At 42.5% G+C, this 16,515-nt stretch overlaps 1 protein-coding gene across 5 annotated transcripts in view; it reads left to right on the top strand.

Moving 5' to 3' along the window:
• The window catches only part of LOC129731536 (cyclic nucleotide-gated cation channel subunit A), a 295,263-nt gene that overhangs the window by 250,932 nt on the left and 27,816 nt on the right, over window positions 1–16,515 (top strand). For all 5 annotated transcript variants that reach the window (XM_055691617.1, XM_055691619.1, XM_055691618.1 and 2 more), the window contains 5 exons: window positions 1,701–1,819; window positions 1,934–2,128; window positions 2,188–2,398; window positions 2,501–2,641; window positions 2,836–2,986. In XM_055691617.1, the coding sequence (XP_055547592.1) occupies window positions 1,701–1,819; window positions 1,934–2,128; window positions 2,188–2,398; window positions 2,501–2,641; window positions 2,836–2,986 (817 nt within the window). The remainder of the gene's footprint in view (window positions 1–1,700; window positions 1,820–1,933; window positions 2,129–2,187; window positions 2,399–2,500; window positions 2,642–2,835; window positions 2,987–16,515) is intronic.

Here is a 16,515-nt window from a genome sequence, read left to right on the forward strand (position 1 = left end):
TCAAAAAAGTAGTTTTTTACGCGGGCCCATACAAATTTGGAACGCATCCCCCGCGGAAAAAACGACCTTAGTGTAATCGTCATTTACGGGAAATGTTGCCTCTCTAATCACATTGAAAAAACGGATGCTAAAGCACACCGAGAGTTAAAAAAAATGTAGTATGGAAAAGCTCCAAGTGAAACAACGTGCCGTGATTAATTGCGTTTAAAGACCGCTTTAAAGGCAGTAATTTTTGTGTGAAAGAAGGCCAGGATCCATGCAAAATGCAGTGACAGCTTGCTTCGTTGTTGGAAGTTATTCAAAATTTAAAGCTTTGGAATTAATTAAAAAACAAGGAACGTGTTGGCATCTTACTATTTTTTTCTCACGCTCAATCCCTAAAATAAAAGTAAAAGATAAGTGAAATCATCAGGCAAGATGCATTCTTAGGAAACCAATATAAGCTCAAGTTTTTATTTGTCATTCGCCAATGGCACACAAATCAAAAGAGTCATTTGCTTGATAAAATATTTTCCAGTGGTACCAGATTTTTAGTTTGAAAACGTGGATTGCCAGTGTAATGGGTTTTCACTGCGTTGAGCATGGATGCACAAAAAAATCGAATGAGTAGCATAGTGTATAGTCAGCCTATACACCAGAGAGACGCCGAGACACTCACCGTTAAAGCAACTGTCAACATCAAAACGGGCGAGCTGTATAATTTTGCATTGCCGTTATCCGTTTTGATGTTGACAGTTGCCTTAACGGTGAGTGTCTTGTCATTTCTCTAATATACAGGTTCCCTAATAGTGTACACAGCGACGTCACTGCCAATAGTGAGTGCCGCATCTGAACTCTGTTGCTGCCGAGGGTAATTGACCTAATCGGCGTATAGCCTGGACAGAATGGAACGTAACTTCAGCTAAAACCATTAGCTAAACTGGGTTAAGTGTGATCTTATTCTGGTCTGGTCCCAAATGCTGCGCATTTTTCGAAACTGCCGCTCGATATGCTTGACATTTCACAGAAATGTCCGAAAAAATCTCCACCGTAGCTGGTATATCTGAGGAGTGACAATAATTTCTCTGCAGGAGTGAGTTTTTTACTCAAAACTTAGATCACAGCTGGCCCAAAAGCCGTTGTTCTCGCCCGACCACCAACGCAACGGTGACGACTGACCTGAGCGCTCTGTAATGCATCTGCCTAGATGATTGATACGGTTCATTGTCAAGTATATTCATTCATGAAAAAGGCTTCCATTCCCCATTAGGTGGATTAGGATTGTTGGTTTTTTTCCTTCTTTCTATTCCATCATAACGCAGAATTCGCATCCGTCAGATGCATCCCAATCATTCTGTATGAAATATTAATGGGGCTTCTCGCGAGTGGCTTTTTCACGAGAACTCTATCCATCGTTCACGATTTGATTGATGATGCGCCCCCGCTTGCTCGCTAGCGGACGAATTGAATTGGCTGCCGAAGAGTGGTGGGCCGAACTCGGACACGGATCTTGTTACGGCGAAGGATGAAATATGTACGTTATAGTACGCTCAAACAACGAAATGCTTTTACTAACGTTTCATTCAAAACAGAAATAGGGCTTAACAACGATGTTTTTTACGACGACGTTGACGACAATCGTCAACAATACGATTTGTCTGTTGAATCCCAACCTCGAAGCGATCAACCCTAACATTTCAATTTTTTTTATTATCTTTCAGGTAATATCGGTTCTATGATTTCGAACATGAACGTGACCCGTGTAGAGTTTCAAAATCGAATGGATGGTGTTAAGCAATATATGGCGTTTCGGAAGGTGGGAGGAGAGCTGGAAGCACGGGTATGTTATGTGCAAATTAAGAGCGTATTTGTGGACAAGACAACGAACGAAAATAAAAACAACATTTAATCTCTCCCTCAACTTTGACATTATGAAAACTTTTTTTTCCGCCAGGTCATCCGTTGGTTTGCTTACACGTGGGCCCAAAGCGGTGCTCTGGACGAGGAACGTGTGTTGGCGGCCTTACCGGACAAGTTGAAAGCTGAAATTGCTATTCGTGTACATATGGACACACTGCGACAAGTGCGAATATTCCAAGACTGTGAGCCGGGATTGCTGGAGGCTTTGGTGCTAAAACTAAAACTACAGGTAAAATATAGTGGCGAATCAGTTTTCAGTTTGTTAGTTAAACATTTTTTCTCTCGTAGGTATTTAGTCCCGGAGATTACATCTGCCGAAAGGGGGACGTCGGCAAGGAGATGTACATCGTGAAGCGGGGCAGCCTTTCGGTGGTAGCGGACGATGGAATCACGGTGCTAGCCACTCTTGGCGCTGGGTCGGTGTTCGGTGAAGTATCGGTGCTGGAGATTGCCGGCAATCGAACCGGCAATCGGCGGACTGCGAACGTGAGGTCAATTGGTGAGAATACACAAAAAAATCTATCCCCACCAGATGGATCGGAAAAAGAATCCTTCGACCGGAGCAGTCGAGTGTTGAACTGATGGTAAAAACTTTTCGCAGGTTATTCGGATCTGTTTTGCTTAGCGAAACGTGACTTGTGGGAAACTTTATCTGACTATCCGGAAGCGAGGGCATCACTGACGGAACGCGGCTGTCAATTATTACGCAAAGATGGTTTACTGGATGAAGCGGTTTTTGCCAGTAAGTAGATCCCCCGTTGGCTTATAAGGGTCAATCTTGCCAAATTGCATCACGAAAAGCACTGCTTTAAAAAGCGTAAAGGCAAAAGGTTCCGTTTGATTTCCTTTAACGTTTTTTTTTCTAACATGCTTTTCCTTCCGTAAAAAATAAATAACGCCATTCGAGAGAAAAAATTAATCAACAACCTTCAACAGGTGCCCAACACCAGCAAGACACCCTGGAGATTGGTGTGGCCAAGCTGGAACAGACGGTGGAAAACCTAAATCTTCGGCTCGCTCGCCTTCTGGCCGAGTATTCTGCCAGTCAAGCGAAGCTGAAACAGAGGATTTCCAGGCTTGAGGCAAGGTGAGTGGGGTTATCTTTTGCTTTTCGCGCTTGCGACAGTTTGCACAGTGCTAATTTTTGTACCGAGAATTAAAGATTTAGCTTTTTCTACCGTAAATTTCCATAATTTCCTCAAATCTTGTTTGAGTTAGATAGAAGTTATTTCCAAAATAAAGCGCGTATTTCAACTAATTATGGAGTTTATATTCACTGGAATTTCTCTAGTTTCAGATTATCAAACAGATTTCTAAACAAATCGATTTTCTTCCTCGATACGAGTACGGTACGTGGGAGCTCAAAACGTTTTCTGAAGTAATGAATATAACAACTTTTCGTGTTCCACTTGCAGCGATGAAACTTACGGTTCAGCTGCGGAAACTATCTGCGAATTGAAAGTAGTGTCTGCAAAGTTTCACAGTGCTGGATGACTAGTTTCTTCAATAGAGTAGCTGCCGTGATTCTTGCTTATGATGCAAATGCACGCGTAAAATGCTCATTTGTGTAAACTTTCATAAGTAGCAAGTTGAAGTGACGTCAGTTGGTGTATTATCTCATACGAATGAGCTTAGTTTATGAAAAATTGCGAATTGAGTAGTTTTCTTTAGATTGCTATGCAATGGATTATTTTCAAACAAATGAAATTTCTTTAATTGAAATCTATCTTTGCTGAATCGAACAGATTCTTGAAATGAGCTCACTTTCCATATTCTAGCTTGTTGATTGATATTCAATTTATTCGTGAGTTACTGTTTTTATATTCGTAAATCGGCATAATTTGTAATGGTTCATTTCGCCTAATTTAAATAACCAAATCACTGTTTACAAAACATATGCATATGCAATCATTCCCACTTCTATGTGTTTTGAAAATATTAAAAAAAAAAACTTGATCACTGTTTGAATCAATACTGTTAACCACGGTTACAAGCATGCTGCATTACGAATCTCTTTCATGTCTTTTTGTAGCCTATAGGAGATTATTTTCGCTCAGAGCTTATTTTAAAATTCTTTCTTATTCTGATCTCTAAAAGGCCGAATGGGCTTTGATCTTAACTGGGATGCATACTCATGTTTGGCCTTCAGTAGCAGTTTGAACAGTTGATTTCAATATGAATAGAATCTCAAAACAGCATGAAACACAATACTGTATACAAGCTCGAAGCAGTTTTCATCTAATTCTGAATTTATTTTTTTGTTCCTTTGCTTTTGGCAATTGTTTTCCGGTTTCTGGTCATTGATAACGTTTTCAAAAATTGATTTTCAGTAATATCAAACCAAGCTTTAGGTAGTTTTCTTGTTAGATCTACTATCGTCTTGCAACCCTTCTATGTCAGTCTAGGATGAGTCTTTTTTGTATATTTCATAACGCACTCAGAGGAGGGGGGAATTCAGAGTTGTGTTACACCGCGTAAGACCACCATGCAAAATTGAGAAGATAGTAATAGTTACCAAATCCGCTTTACGTAATACACAAACGTTCCCTGATCAAACACATCGTAGCAGCTGTTGAAAACACGACACATGCTGAGCGCTGGTTAATGTACCTAAGCCATAGCTGGTTCTTTATGATCCGTTGCTTCAAAACGAATGAAAACGGGGATACGCCATCTAGTGTTTATGTCCTGGAGGTCTGCAGCACGCCTTGGCCGAAACTGGCATTTCTTCCAGTAACTCTTAATTGATGAGCAGCACTTGGGCATAAATCCATGCTAGTGCGGAGAGGTGGATCATATACCAATTTGCAAAGAACATTTTTTTTTTTTTCAAACAACCTGGAGCCATAACATAGTGATGCGATACCATTCGGTGAAGACACCCGCCGTCAAAGATAGATTGAAAAGTTTAGCCAAAGGCGCAGCTAGCAAATCTAAACATCGTAAGAGAATCAACGAGGGAATGCTATCAGGTTCAGACCCAGTCGAAGTTTTCATCTGATTCCCGGCTGCAACAACCATGTCTCAATCATTATTGAACGGAGAACCGAACAAGCTCATTGTTATTTTTGTTTTGTTTTTTTTTTCTTGGGAAATACGCTGCGAAATTGCCTGCGAAACAAGTTAGTCATGGCCTAGACGGTGCATAGTGGTCCAGAAAGACAATTTAGGCGGACATGAGCTTTTCGATGCAATTTTCAGGTTTAAGAGATATAGTTGCTTCTGAGAAGTTGTTTATTATAGTTGGGACCTTATTTTGGTATCAACGTAAAATAGGGTGGTCCTAAAATCAGCGAATTAGAAACACTAACTTTTTTATTTAAAAAGATAATTAAACGCGTCCTTCGACAAAGCTGTAGCAGAAGAAATACTAAGCAACTTTGCTCTAAAAAGTTTTTTTGTATCTCTAAATTTGAGCGATTTAGAGACACTTTTTTTAGGGTGGTGCCAAAAAAATAGTGTTTTCGCTCTATTTTTTCAGTTCGAATTTTTCAGCAATGCTGTCTTCGAGAAAGTTTTAGACCTTCAAAAGACGCAAATTTTAACGTAAAAAGGTCGTAAATATCTTTTGTTGGTAAAAAGTTACAAGCATTTCTATTTTCAAAATACGCCATTTTCAAAAACCGATAACTCCTGTGGTCGCACTTGTAAAAAATGTTTTACGATACCATTTGAAAGATCAAACATTGATTTTTACCATCTGCAAAAACTGGATACATGTTATTTCTTATTTGGAATAAACTGTCTTGCTTAAACAAGCGGAATGGATGTTTCTGAATTTCAAACCACCACAGGGATTTTTGGTTGGTTAAAATATCCTTTTATACAAAATAAACTTTGAGTAACAAATTTCTTGAATTACAAATTTTGCTTACATTTAGTGCCTCCAATTCCTTTAACCACGTTTTTTACTTGGTTATAGTTCAGCTTTAGGTTAAGCTTTGCCGTTTCTAGTGATAAGCAATCGCATTAACTACTAGCTTATTTGTATTAATAATTTTATGTATAATTCCTTACCCGAAATTTAATTATTAAGTAAATGTATTTTTATTTTATTAATTAGCAAAAATTGCAAATAATTTTAAAGTTGCGCACAAACTTGCTTGATCTTCCTAACTCACCAAGATGACACTCGCTAATATCACTTGCTAAGATGACACGTAAGTTCCCTTGATCCTATCCGATGACAGGCCACGTTCGATCAGCCGTCGATAATGTAGAGAGCGGCTCCAGAGGTGTTGTGACTTCTAGGGGCGTTTCGTCTCTGACGTAACACTCCCCTCCGGTATGCGGACCAGGTCTTCCGGCTCCAGCTTACTCCTATTCGCGCCGTACGTCCAACACCGCCAGTTTAACGGTCGGTCGCTCGTACACTCCGTTAGCAGTCTGAACAGTTGCCCTGCGGGTTTGACCTCCGCTGCATGATACCCCAATGACTTTTCCTCTTGGCCAACAATTTCTAGGATGCTCATGATCCACGATTACCACTATGTCCCCTTCTTGCAGAGGTTTCACCCTTTCGTACCACTTTGAGCGCCGAGTTATTTCGGGCAGATAGTCTTTGATCCAACGTTTCCAAAAGAGATTAGCTTACCACTGAGAAGTCGGCCAGCCACGTCGTAGTGCTGCAGTGTCAGATTCGATCGTTGTCAACGGTTTGGATCCATCTGTAGATCCTAACAGGAAGTGGTTGGGCGTTAATGCAGGAGCTGCCTCGTCGTCAATAGGAATATGAGTAAGAGGACGGCTGTTAAGAACACCTTCTATTTCCGTTAGTGCATTTCTAAGCTCATCTGTTGGTCGCCGCAAATGAAGAAATTCAGTCAAATTGCGTTTTACTGATCCCACGAGTCTCTCCCAGCACCCACCCATGTGTGGGGAAGCCGGTGGGTTAAATTGCCACGCTGTTGAAGGGGTGGTGAATTCGCGCATTAACTGTTCTTGGTTAACAGCCTGATGTATCTGTTGTAGCGTTCGATTAGCACCCACAAAATTGGTGCCTTGGTCGCTGTAGAAGCGAACAGGCGTACCCCTTCGTGCCATAAAGTTTTTAATTGCCATTATGCATGAGCTTGTTGTTAGAGTGTGAGCTACTTCAACATGGACGGCTCTTGTCGTTAAACAGGTGAATAAAACTCACCATCTCTTCTCGATTTTTCGGCCCACAAGTACCTCGATTGGACCAAAGTAGTCGACCCCAACATGAGCAAATGGCCGAGTATAGACAGATAATCTAGCCGGCGGGAGATCAGCCATTTCCGGTGGTACAGGAGTAGCATCTCTGTTTTTGCACCATTGGCAGTTGCAACGGATTTTTGAGAGAGTTTGTCTCAGGCGAAAAATGCTATATTTTCGGCGTACTTCATTGACTACGATCTCGTAATTACGATGCATATATTTCTCGTGGTAGTAAATTAACAGCAACGATGTGATTTGATGGTTTGGCGGTAAAATCACTGGATTCTTCGCATCACTGTGAAGATAGGCACATACACCTGTTCTGCCTTTCATCCTCATTACACCGACGTTATCTATGAATGGGCTTAATTTGTACAAGGGACTAGACTTCGAAACTTGCTCGGTTGTTGTGCTCGCCGCTCTCAACGTTGCGCCTTCGTCTTGATATGAGTCTTGCTGAGCTTGGCGGTAATGATATTCCTCGGCTCTTCGTAACTCTTCACGCGGCCCAGAAACTGGAAACTCCTTGCTGACACGACGAAGCAGTTTTGAACAAAATCGGATGACATATGCGGTGGCCCCCAACTGACATCGCCAGTTAGAAAACCTGCCTATGTTGATTATCTGCTCAGACGCTTGGCAATGAAACAACACATTGGATCTCATCTCTGCTTCTGTCGAAATAGACTTTAACGGTAGACACGGTCATGTACCTTCTTCCTGCATTAAAAATTCAGCTCCTTTAAACCACCTGCTTGTAGATGATAAGTCAGGCTGGTCTCGCCATCTTGTTCCGTCGTCCGCTACATTGAGCTTGCTCGGTACCCATCTCCATTCACAAATATCTGTTGATTCTAACAATTCACCCACACGCGATCCAACGTAAGCGCTGTATCTTTTGTGATCAGACCGCAACCAACATAAAACATTTCGAGAGTCCGTCCAGAACGTCCGCTTCGACACCTCCAGCGAAAGATTTTGTTAAACAGTTTTCGCTAATCTGCAACCATAAACTGCCGCTTCAAGTTCCAAACGTGGGATGGAGATGTATTTGAGCGGAGCAACACTAGTCTTGGCCGCAACCAGAGAACAGTCTACTTTCGTATCTATCACAAACCGTAAGAACACGACTGATGACATGGAGTTTTCACTAGCATCAACGAATACGTGCAAATCGATAGCATCAGCTTTCCGTAATGGTAGTACTCGCTGATAGCGTCTAGGAATACGCAGCTGTTCTAATGTTGGAAGTAAACGTAGCCAATTGCGCCATCTGTCGAACAAGTTTGCCGGAATCTTTTCATCCCACTGGACACCAGCGCGCCACACTTCTTGGAGAAGAATTTTTAACATAATCAGGAAATGATCTATGAGACCAAGTGGGTCGTAATATCCGTAGAATCTCCCTTTTAGTGGGACAACGACTTCCATTTAGTAGGACTTGATCGAACCTCGTCCAGCCTATTTTATACTTGGAAACATCATCATGCGTATCCCACCACATTCCAAGGATCTTTTGACTCGCCAGCTCTCCAGGAATATTTAAATCCTTTTCTGTTGATGTCCTTTCATTCATCTTCGTAAGCACTAGCGGTGAGTTTGACACCCAATTGCGGATTTCGAATCCGCCCTGCTTGTGAATAAACTGAACCGCTTCCGCTAGGCTGACTGCTTCATCTTCCGTTTTCACGCTCACAACCATGTCGTCCACATAATGATTATTCTTGATGACGGCAACTGCTTCTGGATATTCTTCAGCAAATCGGTCGGCGTTTTTATTCTTTACGCATTGCGCCGTGGCTGGTGAACAGCATGCTCCGAAAGTCATCACCTGCATAATGTAGGTATCCGGCTCGCTCTGACTGGCGTGATCGCGCCATAAAAAACGCTGGCAGTGTTGGTCTTCAGGAACAATTTTCACCTGGTGGAACATTTCGCGGATGTCGGCACAGATTCCTATTTGGTGCTCCCGAAACTGATAGAGAATGCCCTCCAAAGAAGCCAGCTGGTCGGGTCCAGTAAGAAGCACTGAGTTCAAAGATGTTCCGTAGGCCTCAGCAGCTGCATCCCATACCATTCTTACTTTTCCTGGCTTGTTCACGTTGTAAACCGGAAAAATTGGCAAATACCAAACGCGCTCGTACTTTTCTGAGAGTTCTTGTTGCGACAGTTTACGAATATAATTTTTCGACATGTACTCCGCAATCTTGTTTCTCATAATGTAAGCCAACTCTTCATCCTTTTCCATTCTCTTCTCAAGACATTTCAAACGCCTGACTGCAACTGGTCTATTATCCGGTAGACGGGTCTTATCAGAGCACCACAACAATCCGGTTTCATAATGTTGTCCATCAAAGCGGGTACGGGACTCGAGGAGAAGCATCGCGCGTTCATCGTTTTTCGACAATCTGGTCTGACTCGGTTTGACAACCAAACTGTCCAAAGAAAAATAATCTTTCACTGTTTGATTCAAATCTCGCACGTTATCCCCAGTACAAGTGCAAATGTGGTAAGTGTGACTAACTATATTGGATGCGTTCTCCGTTGTCCAACCACCATACACCGTCCAGCCAAGATTGGTTTTAACAGCGATTGGGTCATCGATTTTTCCCTCTCGACTTTTGCGTACTAACATGAGATTAGCGTGCCTCAGGCCAATCAATATTCGTGGACGAACGTCTGAATAAGAATCAACGGATATTCCTTGCAAATATTTATATTTTGCGGACAGTTCATCCATGTTCAAAGATTGATAAGGTAATTGTAATTCCGCTACCGTTCGTACATCCTGAAGGAACCACCTCTTACCTTCGCGGCCACACACCTCAACGTTAACACTTTGAGAGTCAGACTCGTAACGGTACGTACCTCCCGTCCATTTAAGACAAAGTGGGCGAATATCTCCACCTACTTTTAATTCTCTGGCTAGATCTTGATCTATGAGCGTCAGTTCCGATCCATCATCTAAAAATGCATGGCATTGCACCTGCTTTCCATTCCCAAACAACGTTACTGGCAGGTAACGGAACGATCCCGGAGTGGTACAAGACTTATGTGTGTGAATGTTGCGTTCCTCATTGCGATTTACCGCAGCGCTACTCGTACTTGCGGAAACAATCAAATCCTTATGAAGCAGAACACGATGTTTAAAGGTGCACCCGTTTTTACCGCAAACTCCAGGGTTACAGCCACTCTTGTGTTGCTGCAAGCATTTCCGGCAATAGTTGAAGCCACGAACAGTCGTCCATCTGGCTTCGTATGACAGCTCCTGGAATCGTGGACATTTTCCAAGGTTCCTGCATGTACCTTTGCAAACTGGGCAAGGTTTTCCTTCACTCTTTGTTACGCCTAATGAAGGATTGCTCTGTGCTACCGGTGTGGGCTTGTTTTCATACTGGGATGTTATTTCTGAATGAGTGTTCATATACCGTTCCTTACGACCAATACGACACTCCTGGTGTTTGTTTACTCGACTCTGTGAGTCGAAAACCACATTCACATCTTCAGCTAATCGATATATCCATCTACTGAAAGTAGCTAGCTTTACAGTCGGCAACTTTCTTTTGTACCGTGCCCAATCGAGTTTAATTTGCGGTGGCAATTTACTCACGAATTCTCTGATTAAGGTGGTATCCCACATATATTCGGCCTGATCATTAGCCTCAATTGTGGCACAAAAATTTTGCACCTCGAGTGCAAATTCAACGAGCTTTTCCAGCGCGTCTGGCTTTATGCTAGGCATCGCCACAATTTTCTCCTTCAAGTGTTCGATTATGACTTCTGGCCTACCAAAACGCAATTTCAATGCATCCATTGCCTTTTTTATTGTCTCGGGTCGCAGTAGAAAACTTCGAACGGCGTTATAAGCATCACCTTTTAGGCTGGCTCTTAAGCGGATCATATTTTCTGCCTCAGTGTAGCCACACATTACAGTGGTATCTTCATATGTTGACAAAAACATCGGCCAATCCTCCGGATTATCGTTAAATTTCGGTAACTCTCGTGTAACGACTTGGCGCGCTGCAATTTCATCTCTTGATAATCGCTTGTTGTAGCGTAGGGAGCCTTGCCGTTCTGCCACAGAACGCTGTCTGCACCCACCTTCTGACATTATCGAGAATTGTTGTTTTGATGTTTTGCGCTGTGACGCACTGTTCCAATTAAAAGAGTCTAAATCCATATCGCTCTCTTCACTATCAGTTCGGTTGGATGATTTCTCTCCGCTGAGATTCTCATTATACGGTATATCGTCGCACAGTTCCTCTTCTCTCGAGCATTCGGATGCTAGTTGCTTTTGAATCTGTAAGTGCTATGATCTTTAACCACCGAGCTCCGTTCACTCCGGCAATTCTCACGACTATTTAACCAGTCCTGCACTCTATTCCGGCCCTTCTGATGATCAGAGGTAGACTCAGCACAACAATCCAAATCGGTGATATCTTTCATAATAGCAAATTCTTCTTTACTAAATCGCGCTTACGTTTCATTTCTTCTAGCATTAATTTCTCCTCGGCTTCAATTTGCCTCAATTCTAGATCCAAACGTGCCTTGGTTGACTTGAATGAGGTGGCTGATACAATAGACTCGGCCTTGGGAATCGACGTTGCTGCTGGTGCTGTATTTCTTTTATTCATCACAACCGAAATATCATTGCGTTTTACATCGACTCCATCGGTAGCATTGCCTAGTTTTTTACTCGCCGAAACTTTTCTATTACCTTTCACATTAGTGACTCGCACAGCCTTTCTACGTTGCACGGAGGATGATCTTACTCGCGTTGTAACCTTCCGATCGGATTTCGACTTGCCTCTGGTTGTTTTCGCATTACCGCATTTTAAACAATCCCAGCTGATGTGAGCAATGTCTTCTGATACGCCCACGCACGAAAAGTGGTGCCAAACGTCGCAGATGTCACATTGGACCATACCCATATTATCTGGCTTATCACATACGCCACAACTGCTTTGGGCCACAGGTGTAGTTTTTTGCTCAAGGTTAGAGGGGTCAGGGGTCGAACTAATAAATTTGTCACTTTGAGGTTTTTTTTTTAACATTTGTTTCAGTGGGATTAACATTTGTTCAAGGGCATCTCGAGAGGGATTTCGCTCTCCTGGCTGAGCACTGGGGAAAGACTCCAGGTGCTTACCTGAGCTAGCTTTCGCTCCACTTTTTTTGGTTTTGCTCATGGTTGGCTCCGACATCACCACCGGTAAATAATATTTTAATTTGTTGCTTAAACCAGCTGAATGGATGTTTCTGAATTTTAAACCACCACAGGGATTTTTGGTTGGTTAAAATATCCTTTAATACAAAATAAACTTTTAGTAACAAATTTCTTGAATTACAAATTTTGCTTACATTTAGTGCCTCCAATTCCTTTAACCACGTTTTGCCTTTCTCCTAGAAACTATACCTGGAATCACTGGAAAAACCGAAGGTATAAAAGTGGTCCCAATGGCCGAATGTCATATACCACTCGACTTCTTTCGACGAACTGAGCATTTTCTGTATGTATGTATGTATGTGTGTATGTGTGTATGTGTGTGTGTGTGTGTGTGTGTGTGTGTGCGTGTGTATGTGCAACTTTTTTTTCTCACTCACTTTTCTCAGAGATGGCTGGACCGATTTTCATAAAACTAATTGCAAATGAAAGGTCTAGTTGCGCCATAGGTTGTTATTGAATTTCATTGTAATCGGATTTTTAGTTTAGAGGTTATGTATCAAAATGTAAAAATCACGAAACATCAATATCTCAGAAACCACACAACCGATTTCAATAAAACTGGTTTCAAATGATTGGGCTGTCCCCAGAACCCTTAACTTTTGAATTTCGTCATGATTGAACATATGGTTCAAAAGTTATGTAAAGAAAAGTTATCCTGAGGTTGTTCAAACTCATTCATTTTTCTCAGTGATGGCTTAACCGATTTTCACAAAATTAGTGTCAAATGGAAGGTCTAGTTGCCCCATAGGTTGCTATTGAATTTCACTGCACTCGGATTGTAACTTTGTCCGTTGTTCATAAAAATGTGAAATCACATAATGAAAGTAAACATATTGACTTTCTCCTAACGATCACTGGCTAATTAAAGGGTAGAAAAGTGATCCAAATGGCCGAATGTCATATACTGCTCGACTCCGTTTGACGAATCGAGCATTTTTTGCATATATGCATGTATAGGTGTATATGTTTGTGCGTGGGTGTGTACGTGTGTGCTCCTTTTTTTCGCACTCACTTATCTCAGAGATGGTCTGACCGATTCTTTCTATCTTGGTGTCAACTGAAGGGTCTATTTGCCGCTTAGGTTGCTGCAATGAAATTAATTGCAAATGAAAGGTCTAGTTGCCCTATAAGACCCTATTGAATTTTATTGTAATCTGATTTCTAGTTTAGAGGTTATGTATCAAAATGTTGTAGCCGTCGCGAACCGATCATGCTTAAGCGAGTAGTTCAAGCGCCACTCCTTACGGAGACTACTGCCAAGATAAATGTTGCCCGGATGAGACTGGTTTTCTATGCAAGTCCAAGTTGAATCCCTTCGGAGAAAGAATTCAGATCGGTTCAGCTCGCTAGCTAGTTTCCGCCAAAACAGGTGCACAACTCGGAAAGAAACTTAACGAACCCAAAGCTCACCGTACATAATTCTCGATATAGGAATCACTCAAGCTTTTATCATCACGGGAAACTTACAAAACCCGCCACCAGACAGCGCCAACTTGAGAGGAACCGAACATATGCATGCCTGAGACTTTCGCATGCTGCGAACTAAAACGGAGCGAACGAACTAAGGTGACTAGGGAAACATTTCATAAGCTCAAAATCCTGTATAATCTTAAGGGCTAGGTTTATTAGGAACAATTTCAATCGGTTTAACTAATCCTATATTTACACATTCAGGTTTTCGTTTTCTCTACTCGGTCGGTATCGTGTGCGATTCTAACTATCTACTCTTACTTTACTCTTCCTCTCTCTCTCCCTGTGGATGCAGGCATAACGACCATCCCACTACATGACTTTTCTATTCCCGAGAGCCAAGGGTGGATCAACTTGATCTCCCGGGAGCGATCGCAATTGCGTTACGGGGCGTCCGTAATCGCGGTTACATGTGACCAATCGGGTCACTCGAGCTCGAAAATTTCTATCGGTTTATCTTCTACCGGTCACAAGCGGGAATTACAAAATGGCCGTCAATCGGCTCTACATACGCCACGTGGCGACTTCGAGGGTCGGCACTTCAAAGAAGAGAATGGAACGGACTCACCGAATCTCTCATGAGATCAGTTGCTGTGGCTGCTGTTGAACCGGGATGCTGGCTGTATTCCCTAGTTACAGATGTATGGCGGGGGCGATCTCTTATCGCAAGTGGGATTGCGGCATTTGCCGCCAACTAAACTGCAGGTGCCGGCCGAAAAGGGTTGATTCGGGCCAGCAGAATCGTTTCTCGGGCCAATCCGGAGAATTCTGGCTGTGCTGACTCGGCGAGGTAGCGGTGATGACGGGTGGCGCGCAAACGGCGCGACAAGCGTGATGAGAACGTGCTCTCGTGCGGTTTCTCCGATTCATAGGGTGAGAAAGTCTGATGGCATATGCCACCGAGAGGTCATTAGCCTTTGCTACGGGTCGTTAGCCTTTGCACGTGCTTACCTTTCTGTCTCCTAGCATGCACACGAATCGGGTTTCACACACTTAACTATTCGCACGTTCTATCTAACTCCTAGAAATACAAAAACTTTAGCTCATGAACTACTTCCCTAGCACTCTCTGCTTTTACCTTGAAGCAGTGACCTAACGCGAAACTATTCACTTCCACTATGTTTGGCGGTTTGGAACGAAGTGATCGTACAGTTTTAGCCCTCAGATAAACTAGGAGACCTGACTACTTGCCGGAAGTACGTCAGTACATAATCGAAAGTCCTTCGGGATCACTCGGAATTCGCTAAATAATTCTTTCGGTTCGTCTTGACCTACGCAAGTAGTTTTGCCTTCTCTTTCCTTCAACTTTCCTAGAAAGGTTCGTTTCGAATCTGCATGTAAAGTAATCTCACTCGGGTTTCCTTATATAATTTATTTCGGCTATCTAAGGGATCGACGCATGGACGTGCGACGCGTGGCCTACATTTTGGCGATCTTACCTTAGACACAACCCAACTGAGCACTAATCAAGGTGAATATTTACAGGACTTAAGTGTTATATTCATGGGCGCAGCTACGGGGGGCTAGGGGGGGCTTCAGCCCCTCCTAGAAAGTTTTAAGCCCTCCCTAGAATATGCCAGAGAATGATTGTGTTTAATGTAAATACATTCCATACTTCTTATCAGAATATCAAAATCAACACAAATTGAGATGTCATCATTCATTGGCTAAGAACAAGTACTACAACCAGGATACAACCAATCAGACGAGAGCCGTAGTGGCTCATGCTGTATGAAGAAGTTGTTGCCATACTGCTCGGTTTTAGGCTGTGTTTCGCCAGTTCCCCAGACGTCTCGCACCCGCAAGTGGCCACAAATCCGCCGTACCTTCTCTCCTTTCCGGCAAAGCTCCTGGAGCGCAACGATGAAGGCACATAGTTGCTAAGGATCAGTCGCTGTTTGAGCCGTCCCTATTCTAGGAAACAGACGCTCAGACAAGCTGCACTCCGAAGAGAACAACTACCTCTTCCCTGTCAGCATACGACCAAGTTCCCACCGAATCACTGATCTTCCCTTGGTTGATCGAATTCCAGTCGGTTCCAGGTGGAGGTAGGGATATGGCATTATGTCTTGGACCACACTGAGGTCTATTTATACCAGCTAGTACGAGTGTACGCCCAGTCGTTTTCCAAACATAGCTCTCTCCAACATCGAATCAGTGTTGCTGAAACAGGTTGGTGTTGACGCTGTGGTCAAGATATCTTCGGAGATTCAATCCCGATTGAAGTGTTTTCCTCTACTGTCACGACACTATTTTATGCGTTTTTAAATAAGCGCATTTTAACTCTTTTTTCTCTTTTTTTAAATGTATAAAAACTAGCCCCCCCTAGAAATTTTCCTTAGTTGCGCCCATGGTTATATTCTAAATTTTATAGTATGAATATTTTATCGCTTCCAACTCAACCGTACTGCATTATGCTGTGACCGGCAACGGTTGCAATGTAAAAATCACGAAACATCAATATCTCAGAAACTGCACAACCGATTTTAACAAAATTGGTTTCAAATAAACGGGCTACCTAAAAAACCCTTAACTTTTGAATTTTATAAAGATTGAACATGTGGTTCAGAAGTTATGGAAAGAAACGTGTTCTGGAAACTATTTAATCTCACTCATGTTTCTCAGAGATGGCTGGACCGATTTCCATAAAATTAGTGTCATATGGAAGGTCTTATTGCCCCATAAGACCTATTGATTTTTTTGCAAACGAATTATTACTTTGCCTGTTATGTTTAAAAATGTGA

The sequence above is a fragment of the Wyeomyia smithii genome, chromosome 3, assembly GCF_029784165.1.
Source record: "Wyeomyia smithii strain HCP4-BCI-WySm-NY-G18 chromosome 3, ASM2978416v1, whole genome shotgun sequence".
NCBI classification, from domain to species: Eukaryota; Metazoa; Arthropoda; class Insecta; order Diptera; family Culicidae; genus Wyeomyia; species Wyeomyia smithii.